Below are 23,630 nucleotides of genomic sequence, written 5' to 3' on the forward strand. Positions count from 1 at the left end.
TCCCAAGAAACATGCAGAGGACCCTAGTTTCTGGCTCCTTTATCTGGTGAGATAATAAATGGATGAATATGCCTGAAACAATCTTTCCAATTCCCCTTCCTCTCATCTCATCAGATTTTTTCAGGGAGGGAGGGATAAGAAATAAAGATCTCCAAAGGGAGATGACCCGGCAGCAGAATGAAAGAGAAGACAAGTGGTTCATAAACCAGTTTGAGCCCAGTGAAGTTAGCAAGTTAAGTCCCACTACCTTTGGGAGGCTCTGGATCAGACCCAGCCAGCTCAGAAGAGCAACTAGAACATGAAGCCCAACCCGACAGGGGATTTTGATTTGACTGGAGTTTATAATGCGGGGGAGGAGAGCTGTAAGATACGAATGGAGCACTTCAAAAAGCCTAGCATTTAAAACAGCAACAAAACTTCATTACTTTGCATCTTCTTGTCAGTGTAGTAGCTAGGATCAATTAAAGGAAGAGAAAGAAGTTGAAATAGCTACAGTTCCTGGCTGCTCAGACTGATCTTGTCTGGAGAATGTGAATTTCATAATACATTTAACTTGGCACCCTGGGATTTTTTTCTCTACTTGAAATGTTTTTTTAATGAGAAGTTGCATTTTAGAGACGTAACCTTATGTAAACACTAGCCAGGAGAATTTGATATTTGACTTATTGTGCTGGAGAGAAGAGTCTCTCCAGGTACTATACTTTTATTAAACTCACAAAATGAAATTCATCCATATTTGAGACCGAATTGTGAACTGCAAGGTTTTGTGTCTTATATTGCTGTAGGTTCTGCTACACTCAGCACAAAATGCTCTAATGAAACCCTTCTGCGCATCTGGATGAAAAGAATCTTTGAATTGCTGGTTGTTTAAGGTTGACCTGGTAGATGTCCAACAGCTGTCTGTGTCATTTGTGGTACACAAATGCACTCTGTTTAGAAAAAAACAAATGAGCTGTCCAAATGGCCAAGCAATTAATTTGTGCACAGAAAGTGGTACTGTGTGCTTTATAATATTAACTTATACACAGGAGTGGGCCTACCACTTACAGAAACCGGGCATATATTACATGAGGAGCTGCAAACCGGTGAGGTATAAGTGAGATTATTAGCTTAATTGTGAGGTTGGGGGATGTTCCACTGCTTTGAGGGACTGTCATATAAGACAAGGTGATGTAACTGGGGATAATCAAACACAGGTCTAGTCCTTTGGTGAACCTTTTTACCAGAACTAACAGCAGAGTGCTTCCAGGTGGCAAGTGCTGATAATTAGTGCAGACCATACCAGTTGCATGAATCTGAATTTCATTCCCTTCATGAAATGTGTAAATATAAATTAGATAAACCCGGATTCCCACTGAGATGTCAGCAGTATAGGTTGCTGATCATCTTCACTTTTCATACCAATGCCTATTTAAGAGTACTAGCACCATCAGAAATAAATCTTGATTCATTTTGGATGCTAATTAACTTTGGCATATTAATATCAAGGTGAGGTTACCTATTTTAAGTCCTCATTTGAAATTATGAATATGTGTAACTAACTTGCCTAGCTACTCATATATTTAAAATACCTTGCTGAATTGACATTTGAGTGCTTAATGATAACAGTTTTATAAGGCTCTTCTTGTCTGTTTTTGCTTTTATGTAGTGTTGTGCATTTAGCATCTATAACAGACTAGATGGGTTGGACTGGATGACCTCCAGAGGTCCCTTTCTACCTCAGCTATTCTGTGATTCACTGATTTATAAGTGGTTTTTTTGTGAAACCACTATGCCATGTCCCACAGTATGTAACACTGCCAAACAATCCCAAGAGTCACCGGTCAATCCAAGAAGAAACATCTAAGAGAGCCCTAGTAGAAAGAAAGGTACTATGCATTACAAAGGGTTGCAAGGATACTGCTTCTTTTCCTCTTTCAACCCAGTATGCTGTCTTAATGCATACTCTGAGTCTTCATCTTTCTTGGTACGGCTGGGCACCATAGATGCTGAGCAACAAGAAGCAGCTGAATAGAAGTTTAGTTTCTAAAGCTGTGTTCATCCCCCTTGTTCTCTGATTTTTTTGATGTCTGACTGTGAGCTCTGCTAGATCCTGTTTTTATTTCAGATCCTTCTCAGTGAGCTATCCTGTTTAGTTGTCTCTCTCTCTTCAAATGCCTTTTGGGGAGAAAGACCTATTATGTGAGGGGGAAAAGAACAACTGTTAATCAAATCTTCTGTATCATTTCCAAACAGGGACGAAGAGGCTTAGGCTCAGTTTTTGTTTGGGCATCTGGAAATGGTGGAAGGAGTCGAGACCATTGCTCTTGTGATGGCTACACCAATAGCATCTACACTATCTCCATAAGCAGCACAGCTGAAAGTGGGAAGAAGCCCTGGTACCTGGAAGAATGTGCATCCACGCTAGCTACGACATACAGCAGTGGGGAGTCCTACGACAGGAAAATAGTATGTTTTTTTAAATTATTTTTACCTAAATGGTTTTGTGTTTTGTATAGTGACTTTTGGGGGAAAGAGAGAGAGATAGCTTATTTATGCTGTTTAAATGGACCGGTAGAAAAAAATCACATTTGAACAAGTTTATTTAGCCCAAGTGTGTTACTAAGTTGTTGTCACCATACTGCTTCCAGTTCTGAAGGTAGTAATTTGAAGTCAACAGAGGCATCTCTGCATGTTGCAGCCAGATGCTGGATTTTTCTGCTAACCCAATTGCTGCCAGCTCTGAGTGATGCTTCCAAAGATCCTATTGCCATTGCCACCAAAACAGGTTTGTTTCTTGACCAATACCGTGCAACCTGTCAGAGGGCCTTTAAGGCATATCCTCTTTTCTTTTGTCTTTTAATCCAGATTTGATTAGTTTTCATACTTGCATGATTTTAGAAGCAGTTTTCCTGATTACCTCCCTGGATCTCAGGTTTATTTGGATCCAGCATCATTCCTCTTTTACATTCATTGACACTTGGTTATTATTCATATTGCTGCCTATTCCTGGTAGCTGACATATTGTAAGCAAGATGAAGTTCAGTGCTGATCTTCGCTGCACTGTTTCTGATCTCATACCTAAATGGGCTGCATCCATTTTCCATTATGCTCTCCTCCCAGCAGGAAAGCCAGGAGCTGTTTTTAAATCTGTTTAATAATGTATCGATACCACTAGTATTTGTATGTTACTGTATTTTTGCTTTTTCAAGTTGAGTGCATTCGATATATTTACTACTCTTTTTAGCCTTTTAAACCCTTGTATTAGGATTAATAAGATTTTCTAATCATGGTCTTCTTCCCATCTTATTTATTCTGGTATAGAACTTATAGATCTTTATTTCTTCCTAATCAAAAAATTTAGGTGGGTGCCCCCTGCCATGTTGTCTTTTTAAGCAGGAGGTTTATATTAGCTTCCCTCTGGTCCTCAGTAGGTACCTCTCTTGCTGTCAATGAGGAGTTAAAAATTCTTGCAGCTATTTTTTTAATACCGTCCGCCTTGTCTTTCAGGATTCTGGGATGCTGGCCATCCCTTCTTGGAACCTTCCTTATTTTCAGATTATCTAATTTTTGTTTTAAACTTGTTCTGAGGTACCTCTTCGTTCCAGTAATTTTTCTGTTCTTTACTTGCTTCTCTCCAAAGAAACCTTATCTTTGTTCCTGGCATGTTTCCTTTCTCCCTGATAAATAATAATAAAGAAAAGAAATTACTCAGTTTCTTAGCACTCCTCACTTCTGTGGTTAAATTCCCTCTACTGTCCTTTAAAAGACCTTCACTAAGGTCTTCACTCTTTTTTGTGTTTAAGTCAGACTAATATAATTTAAGGTGAACAGAGACAATTGTGGTTCTCTAGTCTGACTTCTTGCATAACCCACTCTATGGGTTATTCTTCCCTGAATCCTTCAAGTCCAATGGTTATGGTCAACTCAAAAATGATTTTTACAAACACATCCCATCTTGCTTTCGAAATTTCTAGTGACAGAAAACCCACTAAAATCTAGGGTGAGTTGTTCTAATTACCCATACCCATTGAAATGTTTCACTTACTTGCTGTCTGAGTTTTCCTGGCTTCAACTTCCAGGCATTTGATCTTGTCATAGATTTTGCACTAATTCAGCATGCTCTGTTTTCCAGCAGCCCGTGTTATCCAACATTAAATATCTTACTAATTAATTAACTAATAATTAGTTTAAATGCTGTATCAATCACTTTATACTAGATAAAAACCTGGCAAATGGGTGAAATTATTAGGGCAATGCTGCTTACCCTTTCAAAATATTGACACTGCTCACTTTCTTTCGATCTTCTGGAACTTTGCCAGTGTTCCAAGACTTACTAAAATCAACAATACAGTATAAAATGTTCTCTTGTCATCTCTCATAAAAGTCTTTGATGCTTCCAAACCTGCTGATTTAAACATGCCTATCTTCAGTAGTGGCTGTAATAGTTATAAATGGGAAGATGATTTGTTATGCTCTGAAAACTTCATTTTGATTTTTTCCAAAAAGAGAATATTTAGTGAAATATCTCTTTTCTACACAGTACTGGTAACTATTCTATTATTTCTGTACAAATAAAACAGTATTGTTTTGGGAGCTCTTGTGGTTTTGATATATTTAAAAAATAAAATATCTTTGTTTTATTCTGCTTTTGTTGTAGGCTTCACCATTTGTCCTTTGTCTTTCCTTACCACCTTTATGCACCTTCTGTCCTCTAATTTTTATTCGCTGCTATCCACTTCATCTTTTATCCATTCATATTTTTTTATTTATTATTTCTTTCACTTGTTGTTACTTGTTTTGTGGACCAGTATATCCTTCCTCTGTTTCTTCTTAAATCTAGTAAAATGATTTTATGTTTCTCAGTCCTCACTTTTAGTTTTCTGCTTAGCTGGTTTCATTTTTGTGCATTCCTCTGATTCCTGAATAGCCATAGTTTTCTTGATCATTGTCTTCCATTCTTTTCAGTTAGCATGGACTTTCTGCTTTTACAGTATTACCATTTCTGTAGGCAGCATTGCATATTTTTGAAGCGTTTCTCCCTTTTGACTTACACTAGCACCAAAAACGCTTCAAGGTTTTCTCACCTTTATTGTTGTAGATTTTCTTATGGAAATGGAACCATGAGAATTAATTTTTTCAATAATTTTTTAGTTTACTGAAGTATAATACTTATCACTTAGAATTAATGACATTGTGCTCGTATTTGCAGTTTTATATTTTACTATAAGGTTTTTGAAAGACATACTTTACAAATGAATGGTCAGGTGTAGTCAGAATGAATGGACATTATCCCAGAATTAGGGAAGTAATGAAGAGATTTTATGTAAACATTATTGAAAAGGTGTAAAGATACACTGCCTCAAAAGTGTTCTTAATTTGGAGTCTCCATTCAAGATCTAAGACTGGAGTATTACAGATAAGCAGAAATACCTTTTAATTGAAATCCATCAATTCTCTAGGTATTGATTACTCTGAATAATCAGATCCTCCATTCTTTTGGGAGTGATCCAGTTGCACATGGCAACTGGAGATTACACCAAAAAAGTTCCTCATTGTGGACACTGAATGGTAAAAGCATACACATGCTGAACAGCCATAAAAATCTACCCAAGTCTCTTGACTAGGGCCTCTTGACCTTCTCAGTGGGTCTCTTGACACATTTACCAGAACTTAATTTACACCCTGACTACTGTTGTGCCAAACAACTTTGGTGATGGGCCTGCCAAATGGTTTCCTGATCACAAATGTGAGAGAGTCAGACCATAAATAAGCCATCCACCACTCTTTCCTATGCTATGTTATCAATTGACTTCTGAAACACATAATCTAGCTCAAGGTGTTTTCTGCTGGTACTTTGCATTTAAAGGCATCCCGTTCCCCCTCCCGACACCTTCAGTGACAAAGCAGAGCAGTGGGCATTCAGTGCAGTGAAGAGCTTTCTGTCTGCGTTGTATGCAAACCAGTTATCCCCTATGAGAACAGTCCTGTGCTCCCGTTGTGCCAGAGTCCAGTGAGAAATGATGTGAAATTGTGGAACTGACCCTTTAAACTAAGAGTATCGAGCAGTTACAGGTACCAGCTGCAACTTTTCTAAGTCCTTCCAAGTCCAAGTCCTCTCTCCATGGAGAGAAGGGCGTTGCTCTCACCCATGGGTCTCTCTTTCTCATAGCGTGAGCAATCATTTTGAAAGCAATAACGATAACATCTTCATTCTCTTCTCCAAGTTGTCTACTAAAATTCACTCCTCCATAAGACCTATCCAACTCCATTTCCTATGGAATGCAGTCTCAGCTGAAACATGAACCGAATGGAACACAGAACTGAAAATTTTGAGCACAAAGTTTTCCAACTGTTGTAAAATGCTAAAAGACTCTAGAACAAAGAAGATGCATGCTCATTTTCATTGCTGAATCATACATCCTTTTCACTGCATCATATCTCACCTCTTGTTTAGATTGCTACCCTTTTTGAGATAGAAATTGTCTTCCTATCTTTCTGCAAAAGAATCCAGAGCTTGCAGCAAGTGTAAAGTGACAAGTAATGATAGAACTAAAGATTATTGTTAAATTTCAATTCTCCAAATTCTTTTACGCATATTAACTTAAAAGCAGTACACAGATTAGCTAAGAAGAGCTCAAGTTCATGCCATTACACGAAAACAGTAACAGTGTTTGGTCAAGGCATATGATGGTTCAGTTTATGAAAGTGGGACTCTCGTATTCAAAATAGAAAAAACTAAGGACTACTGCAGTAAATCAGGAAAAAGCATAGTGACCTGAGATGGGATTTGCAATCAAAATTAATGAACTCATTCTTGTTAATTCACATGTAACTGAGAACAAACTCTAATGTCATATGAGATTCTACAACACAGTAGTACAGAAATGTAGATGTGATATTAAGGGACAGTGCATGGCTACTACTTTATAGTGCATGCATGCTACTTTATAGTGTCAGTCTCCCATTTCTGCTTATTTTTCCTTACATGTCTCCAGTTCTAATATCTTTTTTTTTCCTTTTCTGTTTTTCTATCTAGTGTGCGCAGAGTGTATTATGAGGTGGATACCCAAACAGTCACCAAGTGAACATGTTAGGGACTCATTCTGTGCATTAGAAAGGGACAAGTAAAAATTCTTATTAAAGTATTTTGGCTTCAGTGTGGATTAATAAAAACACCCACACTTTTATAAGCACCCAGAGACTTTTTTTCCCCTTTTCATGTTAGCACGTTTTTATAATTGTGATAAATGCGGCTTGTAACATAATTTTAGGAGGTTTTCCAATTTTTGAGGTTTTTTCAGTCTTAAATAATCATAATTAGCTTAGTAAATAAGAGAATAATCTCATCTACACAACTCTTCCACATCGAACTTATTTTTAGTGACTTTGGACTAAACTAAACGACAACAAATTCTGGTTTGTAACAATTTGAGCTAACAGTTACAGTGAAACACACACTGATGTTAGCATCTTGCGTGAGTCCTGCTGTCTACGGCCCAAGGAACGTACGGATCATGCACATAACCTGATGCTGCACCAAATTGTATCGCAGTAAATATTTCTCCATTATGGACTGAGTTTCCAACATTTGGCTGCATTATATACATCCAGAGCATACATTTTTCAGAGGCAGTGGCATGTATGCCTTTTACATAGACAGAGACAAGAACTTGTACTATTTCTAGGTCTTTTCAAGTGCATCTGCAAAGCACAGGCACAGGTATAGAAACTCACCCTCTGGGACAAAGGCGAGTGAAGGCTAAGTAAAGACTGTAAAAATATACTTCTTTGTGGAGGTCATCTTTCAGAACAGAGTGAGTGTAGAAGTAATAGCCAAAGACATACATTTGCCAGTGTATTTTTCCTGTTCTTCTCTTTGCTATTTTGAATGCTGGACAACCCTGGAAGATAGTTTCCCCACTTTGGGCCCATGCAGCTTTGCATTTTTACTTAGAATAAGCATCTTAGAATATGTTCAATATAGCCTATGTTACCAACATAGTTATTTATCTGAGCCTTGAATGTGTCAAAGATGTTGCACGAATGCATCACAATTCTTTTGAATTTCTTTTTAAAATAATTTCTGAAAGCATTAGTGAATTTACAGGTGAAAATCCCTCACAGATAAAATTTGTAAACCTGTTGTATGTGACTCATCTTCTAAAAGCCCCATCTGTACTTTCTATTTCTTTACTCCATAAAACAGTCATGTCATCTGCTGTATTTCTTTCTCTTTTAAGATATATTTCTGTCTTGCTGGCCAGCTTTTGCTTTAAACAAAGCTTGAAACAAATATCCACAAATAAAACATCTCTTCTCAGTTCTTAACATACAAACAAATAATCTGGTCCTGTTCAGAAACTCTTGCAGAATATCAAGGTACAACATGGCACCTTCAACTTTGAGTAGGTAAAGATACATCAAGGATGTGGGAAGGGAGCAGGTGGTTTTTGTTAAACCCTTGTCATTTTAGGGACATAGGTTGCTAGAAACCAGCATATCCTGAGGAATTACAGCAGCAGGTAAAAAATGGTTCAATCAGTTCAGAAGGCCAAAGTCATGAAATATGAAATATCAGTGAATAAGAGGCTTAGGACAGGAAGAGTGAGCATGTTCTCTGCTAAGGAAAATCCTATTTTTGACCTCAGTCATTAACTTCTCAATGGATGAAACTATGAGAAGATTGATGGTACAACCTTAATAATAACTGTTCAGGAATGGCATCTCCTTAAATCTTCAGAGCAAATTGCTTATACAAAACTATTACAGTCTGTTTCTACCATTTTTCTTTAATAAATCTGTGCATTTTCTGAAAGCTGCCTGACTTCCACATATGGCAGGGATTACAGTGCATTTTGGTGATTGCTGTAACTTTTATCTGACTTTCATCCAAGTGTTCTAGGCTGTTAATCTCATATTGATTAAACTACACCAGCACCGGAAACATTGTCATTGCCTTCAGTCAAGTCTGTTTGAATCAGAAGAGGCAGAAGTAGATATAACTCAGGGCCCTAGAAATACTGCATGGACTGATTGTGGGTAATCCATTCAGCATTTTCATAGGTCAGCAGTTGTTACAGTATTTGAAGGATATAAATGTGTTGTACCCAACAAAAGATTGAGAAATTGCTGCTCCTCTCCACACTGTTGAGGGGAATGACAGCTTACAGACAGCAATGACAGCTTCACGGGGCTGTCAAGTGTCACGTCCTTTTGTTGTGATTAATGATATTGCCCTCATGCACTTCAGGAATTTGGAGCATCATTTTTCTGCTCAAAACTCACTCGCCTGTTGGTGGTCCTGTTCTCTTTTTTTCGTGAGCTATAGACACAAGGCATCTCTGACAATGAATCCACAGTGCCGAAAAGCACGCCTTGGATCTTTGAGGTAATTTACACCTAAGCATCTCACCTCCTGTCAGTAACTTCCTTTTCAAATAGCTCAAATGGGATTTCCACTTAGGAAGCTTTCTTTACACATTTTCTGCTGAAATATTTGCTGTGCAAAAGAGAGCCATAAGGGGCTGTAGTCCAGACTGCTGCCACAGTGTCTGCTTGGGACACGAGACCCCTTTGCAGAATAAAGAGATTTCATGCTTTTATTATGCTTGATGTCCGTAGGTACAGGGCAATAAAAACTGAAGCGTGTTCTTCTTCCAGAGGATGAGAAACACAGATAGCACGATACAGTGTTGTCTCATGGCATGTGCGAGACCACCTCTTAATGCGAAGCGGTTATGGGGCACTTCTCCCTCGCTGAACTCCTGCAGGCACCAGTATCCTTCAGTCCTCTTTGGAAAGTGGACAGGAAGCACCACTTCTTGGCAGGGGATGAGTTCCTTGGCCGGGAATGGGACAAGCATGAACCAGTCCCTCTTTCTTCCCTCCCTTTTTCCTGGTCTCCTTTCCACTCCCCACCATTTGCTTTGACCATTGTTTCCCCAGAGGAGAGACCTGATGCTTTCGTGTTGCTGTTTGTGTGAGTATCGTCCTGTAAGCCTTGGCCGTTTTCATCTCACCTCCAAAACCACTCTTGCATCTGCACACATAGGCAGTGCAGTCGTAGGGTGGTTCCTGCTGCTGTTTCATCTCTTGACATTTTCAGGAAATGTATGGAGTGTGCATGCAGATAGCTTTGCCGTTAATATTCCTGGTCTAAATTCAGGAACGACTGAGAGGAGGAGAGGCAAGAGATAAAGAAATGATATGAGCATTTTATGTATAGGGATCACCTTTTAGTTGGTAAAAGATGAAAAAAAAAAGAATGCATATACATATATAAAAGATATTAAATAATAGGGCAAAACAGGTTCTTTCTAGACTTCAGTATCCTTGAGTCTGGCCTTTGCTCAGTCCAATAATTTAAGCATATGACATTGTAAATGCCTTAACCCTCATTTTTCAGCTTCTAGAACCTTCCGTGTTGTTTCACATAGTCACTACTTGCTTTCAACAATCATTTCATAGGTCCTGTGAACTTCTTTTGTAGAAGTCCTTTGTGTTAGCCTGCACGTGTTTACATGTCATTAAAACTTTCAGCAGCCTTATACCAAATATGTAATACATGTACTACTGAATATTGTGAATGTATATGTTTAAAACCTGTATGTCCTATTTGCAACTGTTTGCAATGTGCTCAGATGGTATGTGGCTGTTTTTTAAGATCATACTGTGAGAAGCTTCCAGTTTTGAAGCTAGATGGATATTTTTACACATCTTGTACTTTTTTGTGTGCTTTGGTTCCCACTCTCCTGCGATCCGCTCCTTCCCCTATCTTTGTGCAGGTGTCTGTTGCAAGTGAAGTATCTCACTAGTGAGTTAGATTAAATGGAAACATCTGCATGGATTTCGCCTGAGCATCTGTTAGATGTTCATGACTTCTTGTCTCCACTGCCTTGCTCTTGCTAGGAACCACTTCTCCAGAAAGAAGAGTTTAGAGTAGAATCACTTTAGATTAATCTTGCCTGAAAGAAGCAGCTTCAGTGAATATATTTTTGTGTGTGATTTATTGCCTTACAGAAAATACCTGCTTAAAATTCTTTATGAGATAGGAACATCCTAACGCTAAGTACAGGACAGTGTCTTTTTAGCTGGTATCGCATTATTATGGCTTTACGGAGCCACTAAGATCACATATTAAAATATGTAGTAGCATATAATTAAACAACATATGACAATGTAAAGCTGCAAATAACTAATTGGCTGGAGATCTCTAAGCCAAATTTGTGATTACATCAGGATTTTCAGGTGAATTGTTGCTTAATTTCATGTGAATAAGGTAGGAAGGAAGGGATTGTGGGTCAAATACAGCAATTAACATGAGCATAACTGTATTCTGTTCTATCATATGCTTCCATGGTGACTTCAGGCAACCCCATTAACCTGTCCGTACTTCTGGTTTACAGTCTTAAAAATGGGCATAACCAATCTGTGTGACGGCAACACTGTGAGGTTTAATTCATTCCAATTTGTAAAGCACTTTGAGATTCTTGGATGGGAAGTGCTCTATAAATGCAAAGTAATAGAAGAGCAGAGTTCTAACCATTCTGTTACAAAACCCTGTGCATGTTTTTCGAGTTTACACGTCTTTTGTTGGTCATGCCATGAGAAAAACTGAGACTAACTTATGTTTTCAGTGCAATACAGAGAACACTTGTCCAAGTTCACAAATGTCTTCAAGCTCTGAGTACAAAGCGAACATCTAAAATCATGTACTCAGAAGGCTTTTTTTCCTTCTTTGTGATCAAAGAAGAAAATACCCTCCGCTTACATGCAACTCATTCAAGCAAATGAAACCTGTTCTGATTTCTGAAGCTGTGTTCTAAATTTCACACATTCAATTTCTTCCAGATCACCACAGACCTGAGGCAGCGTTGCACAGACAGCCATACGGGAACCTCAGCCTCTGCACCTATGGCTGCAGGCATCATTGCACTGGCACTGGAAGCAAAGTAAGATCTGAGCTATACTCTGGAAAAAAAAAATTAATCATACAGATGGATTTTTCGTGCTTATCTGGCACCTTTTATCCAGGGATCTCAAAGTGCTTTAGTCACTCTGTGTATTAGAAATTCACAATACCCTGCTAAAGTCAGGAAAGATCAGTGCGCTCACCTTGCATGCAGGAAAGCTGACACCGTGGTGATGAAGGCAGAGTACTCAGAGTGCTGAAATGACTTGAAATGGTGGTGAGCACAGGTAGTTTCCACTGAATGGCTTAAAGTATCCTCACAGTGGCTTAAGGAACCCTCAGAGTGCTGCCCAGGATCTGCTGTACTCTGCAGGCTACTGTAGGTCGCTTCTTGCATCCATCAGGGTCCGTTCTGCAGCATCTGTTCTTGAATGTAAAAAAAACTACTGGGACATCGCTAGGCTAGTATGAACACAAAGTATTACAATATGAAAAATAAAAATTCACAACTTTTGTGTGTTGGAATGAGAAGTCTCTCTCTTCTATTGGGTGAGGTTCCTCAGCTTTAAAAAGCATAGATAAATGTAGCTCCGTAGTCTTTTTACCATTAGCTCAGAAAATTTCTGTTTTATAAACATTTCGTCAACTGCAGGATTTTTCTCTTTGTGTCTAATATGTATCAATAGCATATTTATGGAACAGCGGAAATATTGGAGATTTATCAATTAATTTCAGTTTCAGAACCTTTTGCATTACTGTATGCTGTGTTGGATGATACATGCAGGTCTGAGGTGTAGTGCTCCCCCCCCTAATCCTGCTTGAATTCAGATGTTTCTAAATGCTGGCTAAGAGACTGATTCTGTTAAATTCTGAGGACAATCAGTTTCCTTTGAGGGCACTCTGTTCCTTTGAAGAAAGTAAAAATTTTGTGCACAATAGTCATTTCAAATTGTATGTCATTCATAGCTTCAGGCTTATGTTTCCATTTTTAATGGCACTTTTTTGAAGAAACCATGGGCCGATATTCAACACAGAATATATTTTTGCTGCTGAGTTACAGTCATGAAAATTAGAAATTGTAATTGAAAAGCTGATATAATCTTAAGTAGTGGAGCACTTGTATCATTATAATTAGATTTTCTTAATGCACTGGTTAGAAACGAAACTATTTGAAAAGTTAATGTAATGCTATTATTTCAAAAAACATTCTTTTCAATCTCTTCTCAATCTCAGTTGTAAAATAATTACGTTCATCCTAAACAATCTGCTTATACAGATAAAATTGCACCAAAACTTCATTTTGCTGGAAGTTTTTATAATTAGCTTTTAATGAATTGACATTGTTTGTAATTTGCAGCTTGTATCTCTATATGCCATTTTGTGAGCATTTTCTAACAAATCATTGTTATAGGTGAATGTTTCAAAGAATTATTGCACACAATACCTACAGCCAAGCTACTGCTGACTGTAATGTCTTAACACACACTGAGAAGCTTACACTTTACACAGCCTCTGTTCTAGGTGTACTTTGGTGAGTGTATTATTGGGAAATCAGGATACTGCCTGTGTATTCTTTTTTTTTTCCAAATTATTAGTTGCTATGATAACAGATATCTTACGAACAAAGAAAAGAATGTATTGAAGTTTCACATGTAGTGGTGGAGACAAAATGTGCCAGTATGTGTATATATATCCTAGTCACTTTTTGTGTTTGAAGTGCTCTGTTCCATGGTACTAACAAGAGATTCAGGGTGAAAATGCATCAATTTTGCCTTTTTTTCAGATTCTATTTAATTTCAGTAAATGGAGGGTTCTCACTTATTTCCAAAACTGTCTTAGGCTGTGTATCTGAATAGATACAAATGATATTAATGATACCATAAATGTGCTTCTCATGCATTTCACCGTCTCATTTGCGTTCCATTCACTAACTTTCCTTGCCTATAAGTGCCTACAACTAACCTTCTGAATAAAGCCACCATCAGGAAATTAAAAAAAAAAAAAAAGAAAGAAAAAATTAACAAAACAGCCCGGGAGAGAAATATTTCCAGTTTTCCCCTGATTTTGGATTTTTCTTCTGTAAATTAGCCTGGCTTCGTATTTATGGTAGTGGGAACATTTGGTCTGGTTAAGTGATAGGTTATGGAATAAGGTCTTTAGTATTGCAAGGAGATCATTTCATAATCTGTTTAATCTTAATGTCATGGATTTGTTTGTATGAAATCTATTTAGTTGATTTTAAGCAGTTTCTGAATTGCATTATTTATTCATTTATTTATTTGAAGATTCAAGTTATAATTTTCTCCTGTGATACCTGTGGAGTTAGGTGATATTAAATAAAAGCTAGGAATTTTAAAAAAAAGCATACAAAAAGAAATTTTAAAGCCCTCTAAAATATTTGCTCCAATACTTGTAAACATATATGGCATATAAAGGACACATGATATTATGGTTCAGCTTAAGGGCTTAACTGGAACTGGTTTTCATTCAGATAGCGTCTGCATTTGCATAGATTCTTCCTTAAATTCTGTATTAGTGTCCATGCTAGTAACGCTAATGTTTATATGAGATTTTTTTAAGATTAGTTGGAAAAGGGGTTTGCGAGGTTAATTATGCTTTTCATGCAGCAAATTGGAGCACTTAGTTCTGAACACTTTTTGAATATTTCTGGAATAATGTATAGTTTTATTGCACTGCATGCTGGAAAAATGGATGCCATGAACTATACAGCGGAAGGCTTTTGAACCCAAGAGGTCAGTTTTCCCCAGATGCCAACTTCTGTTCCTGGGAGACATCAGGGGGCTTAGAGAGCATTAGCCTGGCCTGGGTATGAGCTTGGACAGCCAAGAGGTTGCTTTAACTGACAAGCAAAGATACATTAAGCCAACGGAAAATGAGCAAAACAGATTTCCACTCCAACCTGCCACTTTCTTGCTTTGATACAGTAGGACTGACAAATAGCTGATAGTTCTCTTACCTGCCCGCTGATCTGAGTCTTCCACTTAGTTGGCTTTTCCAACTGGAATCATCTCCTGAAATCCTGGCAACTAAGAGTTTTGGGAAGGTGGTCTACTTAGGACCCTATTTTAACCTAATGTGAACACCCCTTTCTTATGAACCACTTTTTCAGTCCAGTGTTGGAATGTCAAATGGCATGTTTTCCTTCAGGAACCAAAGTGCAACTGAGTTTTAAGATGCTTATTTGGAATCCTGTTGGGCATAGTGCAGAAGTGTAGCTATGAAACCACTATTTCACACAAAGAAAGCCATCTCGTAATCTTCATGTTCTGTGGGTTTTTGTGACATTCAGGTAGTCACTGGTTTTAGCTGATCAGTGCCCAGTGAATCTAGTATCCCCATAGGTGCTGTGAATAAATACTTGCTTGTGTATTGCACCTTTTTCATATTCATTATACAATGCTGAATTTTGCTAGTTGTAAACCAATAGTTTATGAGTGTAAAGTATTTAGTCAGATGGGTAGCAGTATTATTTCTAAAAATAAACTATTCGCATTACCTAGTACCATCTGCTGTTGATATCAAAAAGAGCACTCTCATTGATAAAAGGTTTGGATTCGAGATTTGGATGAATCCGAGTCAGAAGAGACCATCAGTACGACACATCTTTTCCAGTGGGCTTTGTGCCATGTTCCTATGGAGAAGCCAACTAAAAAAAGTCTTAAGTTGCTTCAGTGTTGCCAAAAGAAAAAATTACACATCCCCAAGCGAACTGCATGTGCCACCGTTGATAAGCCAACGTGTGTTTTCCAATCCGTGATATGATAAACTGCAGGTGCATGAGTTAGAAATAGCACCTGAAGTGGAAGTATTAATCTGCTTTTTCTCTGCTTTTTCTCTGCTTTTTCTCTGTGGTATAGCTCTGGAGAGAAACTGTGTTTTCCCACATGACTCTCTTCAGACGAGCTACATACTTCTCTTGTCTTTTCCCATACGAAGGCGAGGCTGAGACAAGGTAGTGCTGGGAACAAATGAAGAACTTCAGTGACTGCTGATAGTGCTGATCCATTCAGAGGAGGGACAACGCACCTCATTTTTTTAAAAGGCAGTAAAACTGAGTATAATCACTGAGATGAAAGGCAACCCGAGTTCAAATTGCAAGGGGTCAGGCGCATCAGAGGAAGAGACTTCAGATTTCTGTAAACTGACCAGATACGTGCAGCACTTCCCATATTGATTGATTTTCTTACAGAGACTCCATCAAGAGGGGAGAAAAGCAGTATACTGACCAGTTAGGTGCAGTTTTGGGTACAGACAGTGTACTTCTTGTGTCTTCAAAGTCAGGAGAGAAATTTGTCCCAGTTAGGAGGAGCTTGTTTGTCTGTGAATGTAGTAAGAGGCTGAAGGTGATAGGACCGTTGAAGCCAACTGTGGAAATGCTTTCAGGTGACCTTTGTATATAGGATCCCAGTGTAAGAGAAGGTGAGAGGTTATCAGCTTAAGTCCATCAGCCTTGGCTAGGTCTTTTCTCAGCTGATGGACTGTCTGTTAGAAAAGGGAAATTTAAAGTCTGTGAGTTAGAAATCTGTTTGTGAATCTTTTCATTTTTGGAGTAGTTTTAAAATAATGCTCTTAATGATGAGGTATTTGAAAAGTATGAACATAAATAAATGCTTAATTTAGAACCTGTTCCTCTTGAGCTTTAACCACCAGTGCCACTTGGGGAATTTCAGTTATTATTTTGAGATGCAATTGGAAGTACTTCCCTGAGTTAAGGTTGCCCAGTGTTTCCCATTTTAAGGTCTTGTTTTCAGTTACATATAACCTTGCCAAAGAGGTAAATGTTTGGTCTGAAATTTTCCATGTAACTTGCTTTAAAAAAGGTTTTAGGAAGATTCCATCCAGCCATTTCTTAAACTTGAGTCTAGGTTAAAAAAAGATGTTTGACTGTGTTCATTTTTAATTTTTTCATTGAGATTTAGTGTGTCTGCGCTTCAGAGCAATAGCTAGAAATAGAACAAGTGAATAGCCGTCGTTCCAGTGCCAGGGCAATGCCTTTTGCTTTTACACGCTTTTGAAAAATCTCAGTTGTCATGTGCTCCGTTGAGAGTTTTAAGAGCTTGGCAGCTCTGTTCCCTATAGTTTCTTGGTTCACTATGTGTTCCTCAGCCTCAGCTTTTCAAGGCTGAACAGGGTTTTTGCCGAAGTTACTCTTCTGGGTGCTGCTGGCCGTTCACACACCAACCTGCAGAACAGGGGTGCAGTCTGTTTTGCCCTGTCTGCATTCCCACAGAAAGAAAAAAACAAGGAAAGTGTAAGAGGAGCAGAATCGCTGGACTGCAGTCTCCCTGCAGGCTTTCCTTGAGAGCCTTTTTAACACAGTGCTGTAGCTCTGTTACATTTAAAGTAGTACAGCAGTTCTGGAATTGGCAGATGGATGAAATCAATAGCCTGGGCACCACGCTCACCGTAGTTCCCCGTATTACCCTAAGGTAATGTAGGGCTTCCCCAGAGGTACAGTCACACCGATCTGAAACCGGCAGCTCACCCAGGGTTTTGTTGCAGTTGCTTCCGCATCACTGTCCCTTGCTGTTTTTGAGTAGTCTACTCACTGTTTTTGAGTAGTCCCATTTCATTCTTCCTCTGGAGAAGGTACAGTCAGGAATGTGATGCAGATACCTGTCTCCTCAGAAAAGTCATCATGACGCCTCGGAAAGTCATCGTTATCAACATGCAGATGGGACACTCATTGTTTTCTTATTGGCACTTACTGTTTTTTGCGCCAGGGAAAAGCACAATACCCCACAGGCTCTGGACTCTGGACTCTGCCATCACTGTGTGCACTGCAGATTTGATGCAGGTACAAAAATACATGGCTGATTATCCTGCTGTTCGTCTAAAGGAATATATTCATCATGTCATAGCACGACTGCACTTTCTCTCGTTTCCTTTGAGAGTACACTTCAGAGTCTTATTCCCTGAAAAGAGAGCTAAAAGACCACCCACCTTCCTTAAAATGTGTAAAGTGAAGGCTTTAACAAGCTGGATGCACATGCTCACTTTTTCAGCAGAGGACTATTGATTACATATGTGTGAATATTATCAATTATTAATATATTTTTAGCAAAACTTCTTTGGTATATCTTCTTTCCAACTCTATTCTGTGAGTCACTACCATAGCTAAAAATAGCACACTTGCTCTTTCAGGAGCATAATTGGCCACTTTTCAAAAATTCAACATGTATGGAAACATAAAGAGAGAGACTGCTACTGCTTTGGGAAGTTAGGTGAAGTCATTAAATATCGATTTTGGAATTTGGTCAAGATGCAGAATCTGTTATATTTGTGAGCAGAGCTAGAATATGTCAAGCACGCATAAGCTTTTACCTGGCCCAGAACAAGAGCCCATCAGCCCATATAGGTGCACTGAAGCAAGTGCTGAATTCTGAAAGGAAAAAATGGTATTCACCAGCTCTAGCACCTCTAGTTCACTTATTGCTCTGCTCTGCTTAGTTTAAGATAATGGATGAAAACACAACACCAGGAATAAAATCAATTTATTTTTAGTTAAAATTAAGGCATACCTTCCTATTTTTAAGTAAAAATCTAAATAGCTTTGGCCCAAAACAACAAAAGCTTTTCTGTGCAAAAATCGGAACCTATCTATGCAACAGAAAAGTGTTGACAAGAAGCATTTCAGTATTCTTTTTCAGAAAGGAATAACTTGGCAAAACAAAATTAACTGTGCAAGGTTTGAGGATCCATATTTTGACGGAAATGATTAATCTAGTTTAATTTAATTATCATATTAAATAATCTGTTTGATCTTGGAAGACACCATGTCCATCTTTGTTGCATTCAGATGGCCTTTATTGACTGTTTCCTCTCCGTCTTCACCTCGGTCTCATCTAATGTCTTTCACATCCTGTTTCTTGCATGTGGATCCTTGCCATTCCTGTGCATACCAATATGCCTCTGTTTCCCCCTTTTCAAAGCCTTCAGAGTAGCTTTTTGAGGAGTTTTTCTAGAAGAGCCAGAAGAGGTCTATCTCGGTTCTCTACTTTTTTGTTGTTGTTTATTTGTAGGAAGAATTGTGTCAGCCTCTGTACCATACTGTAAAAAAACTGAAGTAGGACAGATCGTCAATTGCCCATTGCTTGCAATTCTAAACTCGTACACCAATAGTCTGCATTTTGTCCTAAAAATCAATAATAAGATAATCTGAAAGATGATTGTAGCCAGTACAAAAGCCTTTAAACATTGACACATGAAGAGACTAGGATGCACTGTAGAAACTATGGAGATGTTGCACTAACATCAACTGGATGGCATAAAGTAGAGCCAGACATAAACTGATGAAGATGATATTGTAAAGGCAAATGTTAGTACCTTGAAAGAACTTTAAAAAGACACACCTTTAAACTGAAAACTTCTGAAGTTTTAGAATTTGAGAGTTTGAGATGTTTGAAGTGTATATGTTTAAGATACTAATCATAAACAGAAGTTAAAGTTTGTTAGTGACTGTTGGAGCAGACAGATACAGTGTGTCTTGCCACAGTGATCCTTGGTGAATGTCAGGGCATTTCAGAATGTATCTATTTGCTTTGAATTACGCACTCTTAATGAGTTTTAGTCAGCATTTTGTTTCCAGAGCCAGAACATTGCTCTTCTTTATCCAGGACTTCAATTAAGATATTGATAGAAAAAGAGGAGAAATCTGACAATGAGTGCAAAAGGCTGCTGAGAGCAGTTTTGATCCTAGAAAGGTATTTTCCCAAAATTCTGCATTGACTGCATATCTCTTTAGACAGAGGTCTGTTGCATATGTCCTCAATACTACTAACTGACCTTTGTCTTAGGTATTTTCAACTGCCATTAATTTTTTTGAGCAAAGCTTATCTTCAGCCAAACTTGAGTTTGTCCTGGCTTTCTCTCAAATGGCTCTCACTTGGTGAAATTGAGCGGGAATCAGAAATTAGTAGCAGAAGTGAGAAATTTCTGAAGTGCCACCTGGAACCCAGAAAATAACTCTTAAGCACAGAATGGAGAGCTAACCCTGAACTGGCCAAGTAAGGGAAAGTTTTGTTTGATATAATAATTGGGTGAGCAGTGCTTTACCAGGTCAAAAACCACCAGAGCAGAAACAAAAAATTTGCATATACAGTGGAAGAGCAAAATGCTGATCAGCAAACGCATGATTTTCTTTACTTTTCGAGCAGGGAATTAACAGGGTTATTTGCAGAGTGACATGATGCTCAGAACCTTTAAGGGTGTCAAGCATGTGTGTCCATATGTGTGCACGACCAGGTTGTTTAACACTGGGGTCCATTTTTGTTATCTCCCAATTTTCAGGAATAAAATGGTTATAGTGTAGGCCATTTAGATAGCACATGATAGGCACAACAATCATAGGCTGTCTTCATGTCTTACTCCTCTTAAAATCCTGTGCCGCAACAGACGTCTTCTCCCTGGCTCTGTGCAACCTGGGAAAGAAGACTCCCTTTAACATAGGCTATATTCCTGTCCATGGGGCTATAAATATGGGCCACTAGGGCAGGTAATAGGGCTGTAGATAACGTGGGACATGTTGGCTGATTTGTAAGTGATGTGAACAAGTGAATAAACCAGGCAACTGTTTGTTATGTGTTGTTTAGATATTTATCTTAGGGCCCTTAAGGGTGGGGTCGTGCAGACATCAGTGGTGAAAACGCTGTTGTTGGAACACAAGTTGTAATTTAAAAACTATTAACAATTTGTGCATTATCTCGTACTGCACTACAAGATGTCGAGGGCACAGAGATTACTTTTTAGAAGGCTTATAGAAATAATTATTCATGTCTGTCCTGTCATGGCTAAGATTTCCAAAGAAGGTCATTTGATACTTCCAGACTGAAAGGTGATTCTTTTTCTTATTCCACCCTCTGATACTGTGTTCTTTTCTTGATCGTTTGAAGAAAAGTTTATTGCATTCTTGCAGCAATGCTCTTCAGCCTTGGCTGTTTTGGCAAGAAATATTTTTTCAAGTGGACCATCGTCATCACACTCAAACTGCTGGTTGTGAAGATAATGTAGCAATCATTATTCATTTTGCTAATCATATCATTTTGCTAAAAATGCAAGACTAAATTTTGATCCCATTTGTATCATTATTGCATTCAGTGATATTTTTGCTAATTGTCCCACTTGCACCAGTTATTTACTTTGAACAGTTATTTTTGGCACTGTGTCATTATGCAAAAGGATAGCGCCTGAATTCTTTACTTTTTCCAGGATTAGCCCCACTGTCATGAGGGAGACTACTTGTGGAATGAAGAAATCAGATTTGGCCAAAAATAATGACCTACTATTTCTAAGCAGCTGGAATAATGATATTTGTTCCTGTTTAAAGATACAGTTAAATCTCAAATGACTATTACTGTAATATAACTTAATGCACTTGTTCTGTTTCATTCTTTCTCATTTACCTTGTCTCATAAACATTTTGAGAAGCTTGGAAAAGAGAGAGCTATACCTCAGAGTATAAATAGTTTGTTAGGGACATGACATTCATTACTTTTTGGCTGTTGGACAAACAATTTCATATCTAATTGTTCTCACTTCTGCTTTTCTGGTATGATTTTGAGTATTGTCTGGTATGTATAATCCCAGGGCAATTCCAGATGAGACGCTGAAAAATTTTTTTCTTGGAAGGAAATTGCCCAGTTTTTGAAATCAATCCATTATCAAGCAGAGTTAGTACTGTTAATGCGTTTGTTCATTTCAAGATGTTTAGCCATTTATTCTTCTGAGATTAATCAAGTGGTAAATCAATTAACATCAGTGACATCTTGTCTGGATCTGTGGCCCACATGGCTAGCAAACAACTGTTTACTCCTTTGGGTTCCAATTTTGACATGTTTTACAAATATTTGACCAATTCTGTGATTTTTCCAGATGCTCTAGAATTGGCTGCTTGACTGTTCTGTTTAAAAAACAAAAAAAAAGCCTCTTCTTTCTCCAGATGAACTGCTATTTTGACTTCATTCCAGTTCTTTTTTTTTTATTAAAGTTTCTGAAAAAAATTATGGACAAACAATTGCAGACCTATTTTGTTTCAAATGAGGTGTCTACTGTAGAGAGGAGATTTCAGTCTGGCAGTAACTCAATTTTTAGTATAGTGAAGGTCAGATTGTAGGCTCCAGAGATCAGTTTGAATATTGTTCTTATACTATTAAATCTCTAGATATTAATATGCCCAAACTATCATTCCTTAAGAAGAAAACATAAACAAAATATATCTCATGACTTCTGCAGTAAGCAGACAGATGTGGAGATTGTATGAGAGGCAGATTGATTTAACTACATACCTTTCTTGTGTCCTGGAAATCAGACCTTTGATCAAAAGTTTTCTGCTCCAGAAATTCTTGCATTATTTTTTATGATTAGATAAGGAGGTAGATAAAACAGCAAATGGTTCAGTTTTCAAGATCTGCCATGTTTTTTGTTTCTAAAAGTAAACTGTGATTTTGATACATAATCTCATTTTCTGTCTGAGCGACTAATTCCAATTTATGAGAGTTTAGTACTATCAAGTGGAGGCTACTATATCCTTATATCCTTTATCTTCCATTCCTCTTTAAATAATCAGCTGAATGTGGCATATCTTGAATTGCTCCTTTTAAAGTTGAGAGGAGTATTTTAGTGCCTTATTTTTCACCAGGCGCATGGGCTGCTTGCTTTATGGAATAACAGATTGTTTAGATTCCAGATTATAAAGAATGCAGCTCTTGGGATTCCTAGAGGTCTTCTTGAAGGCCTGAAACATGTTTTCCTAAGACTTTACACAGACTCCCAATGAAATTCCTGAGCTGGTATAAAATGTTACTGATTTTTTTTTTTTTTCTTGAAGCATGTTATGTGACTGTCCAAGCATACCCTATCTTACAAGCCCTTAATGCTCATTACATTCCATGACATTTCCTTTTTTTTTTTTTTTTACCAGCTCAGCTGGATAAACAGTTGCTGTCACTGTAGTCCAGCTGTCTAGTGTGAGAGATTTCACCTTAAAGAAAAAAAACTTTATCTGTGAGCATATTAATGTTTTAATAAATGTTCAGGGCCAGTAGGCATCAGCTCTCTCAGCTGTCCTTAAATAATAATTTAAACATGAGAGTACCCACATACCTTGTATACACACACACAGAGGAGAAATCAAATAATTACAAAGTGATACAGCTAAGAAGAAATTACAAAAAAACCCTGTATGCAATACATAGGAGATTCACTTATAAATCATTATCCTTCTTCAGATTATTCCAGCTCTGCTTCCTGTGATATCCCAACTGTAGCTAGAAAAGTGCTAGTTTGCTTCAGCTTAGCATGGACCCCACATCCCCCCAGGGTAATGTTCTGTGAAGGAAAGGATACACTCAGAAATAAAATGGTACTACTGCAAGAGAAGCAAGAAAAATGTGTGTAGTAAAACAGCTTGGTACCCTACTTTGGATTGTCCCTTACAACCCAGTTGCATAAAAGAAGTCTGGGATCTTTAGGCAACTCTGTTGGATTTCAAGCTGGTGGATTATGTGGCTATTGAAAAGTAATGTGTGAAAATCAGTTATATGAGTGAATGTCCTCTACGTCCCAAGTTTTTCTCGATCATATAGAATTTTCATAGTTCTGAATTTTGAAATTCCAATTTCGTAGTTCTGAAACTAATTGGTAACTGGTTTTTATTTGCTGTAATTTCACCCAGACAGGTAAACTCCTTTTGGCTAATACCCATGCATATATGTCTGTA

At 37.9% G+C, this 23,630-nt stretch overlaps 1 protein-coding gene across 1 annotated transcript in view; it reads left to right on the plus strand.

Moving 5' to 3' along the window:
• Positions 1 to 23,630, plus strand: part of LOC135325100 (proprotein convertase subtilisin/kexin type 5-like) — a 249,339-nt gene that overhangs the window by 115,940 nt on the left and 109,769 nt on the right. The window contains exons 8-9 of the mRNA XM_064502600.1: positions 2,236 to 2,448; positions 11,833 to 11,933. Coding sequence (XP_064358670.1) covers positions 2,236 to 2,448; positions 11,833 to 11,933 — 314 coding nt within the window. The remainder of the gene's footprint in view (positions 1 to 2,235; positions 2,449 to 11,832; positions 11,934 to 23,630) is intronic.

This window comes from Dromaius novaehollandiae, chromosome Z (genome assembly GCF_036370855.1).
Source record: "Dromaius novaehollandiae isolate bDroNov1 chromosome Z, bDroNov1.hap1, whole genome shotgun sequence".
Classification (NCBI taxonomy): Eukaryota; Metazoa; Chordata; class Aves; order Casuariiformes; family Dromaiidae; genus Dromaius; species Dromaius novaehollandiae.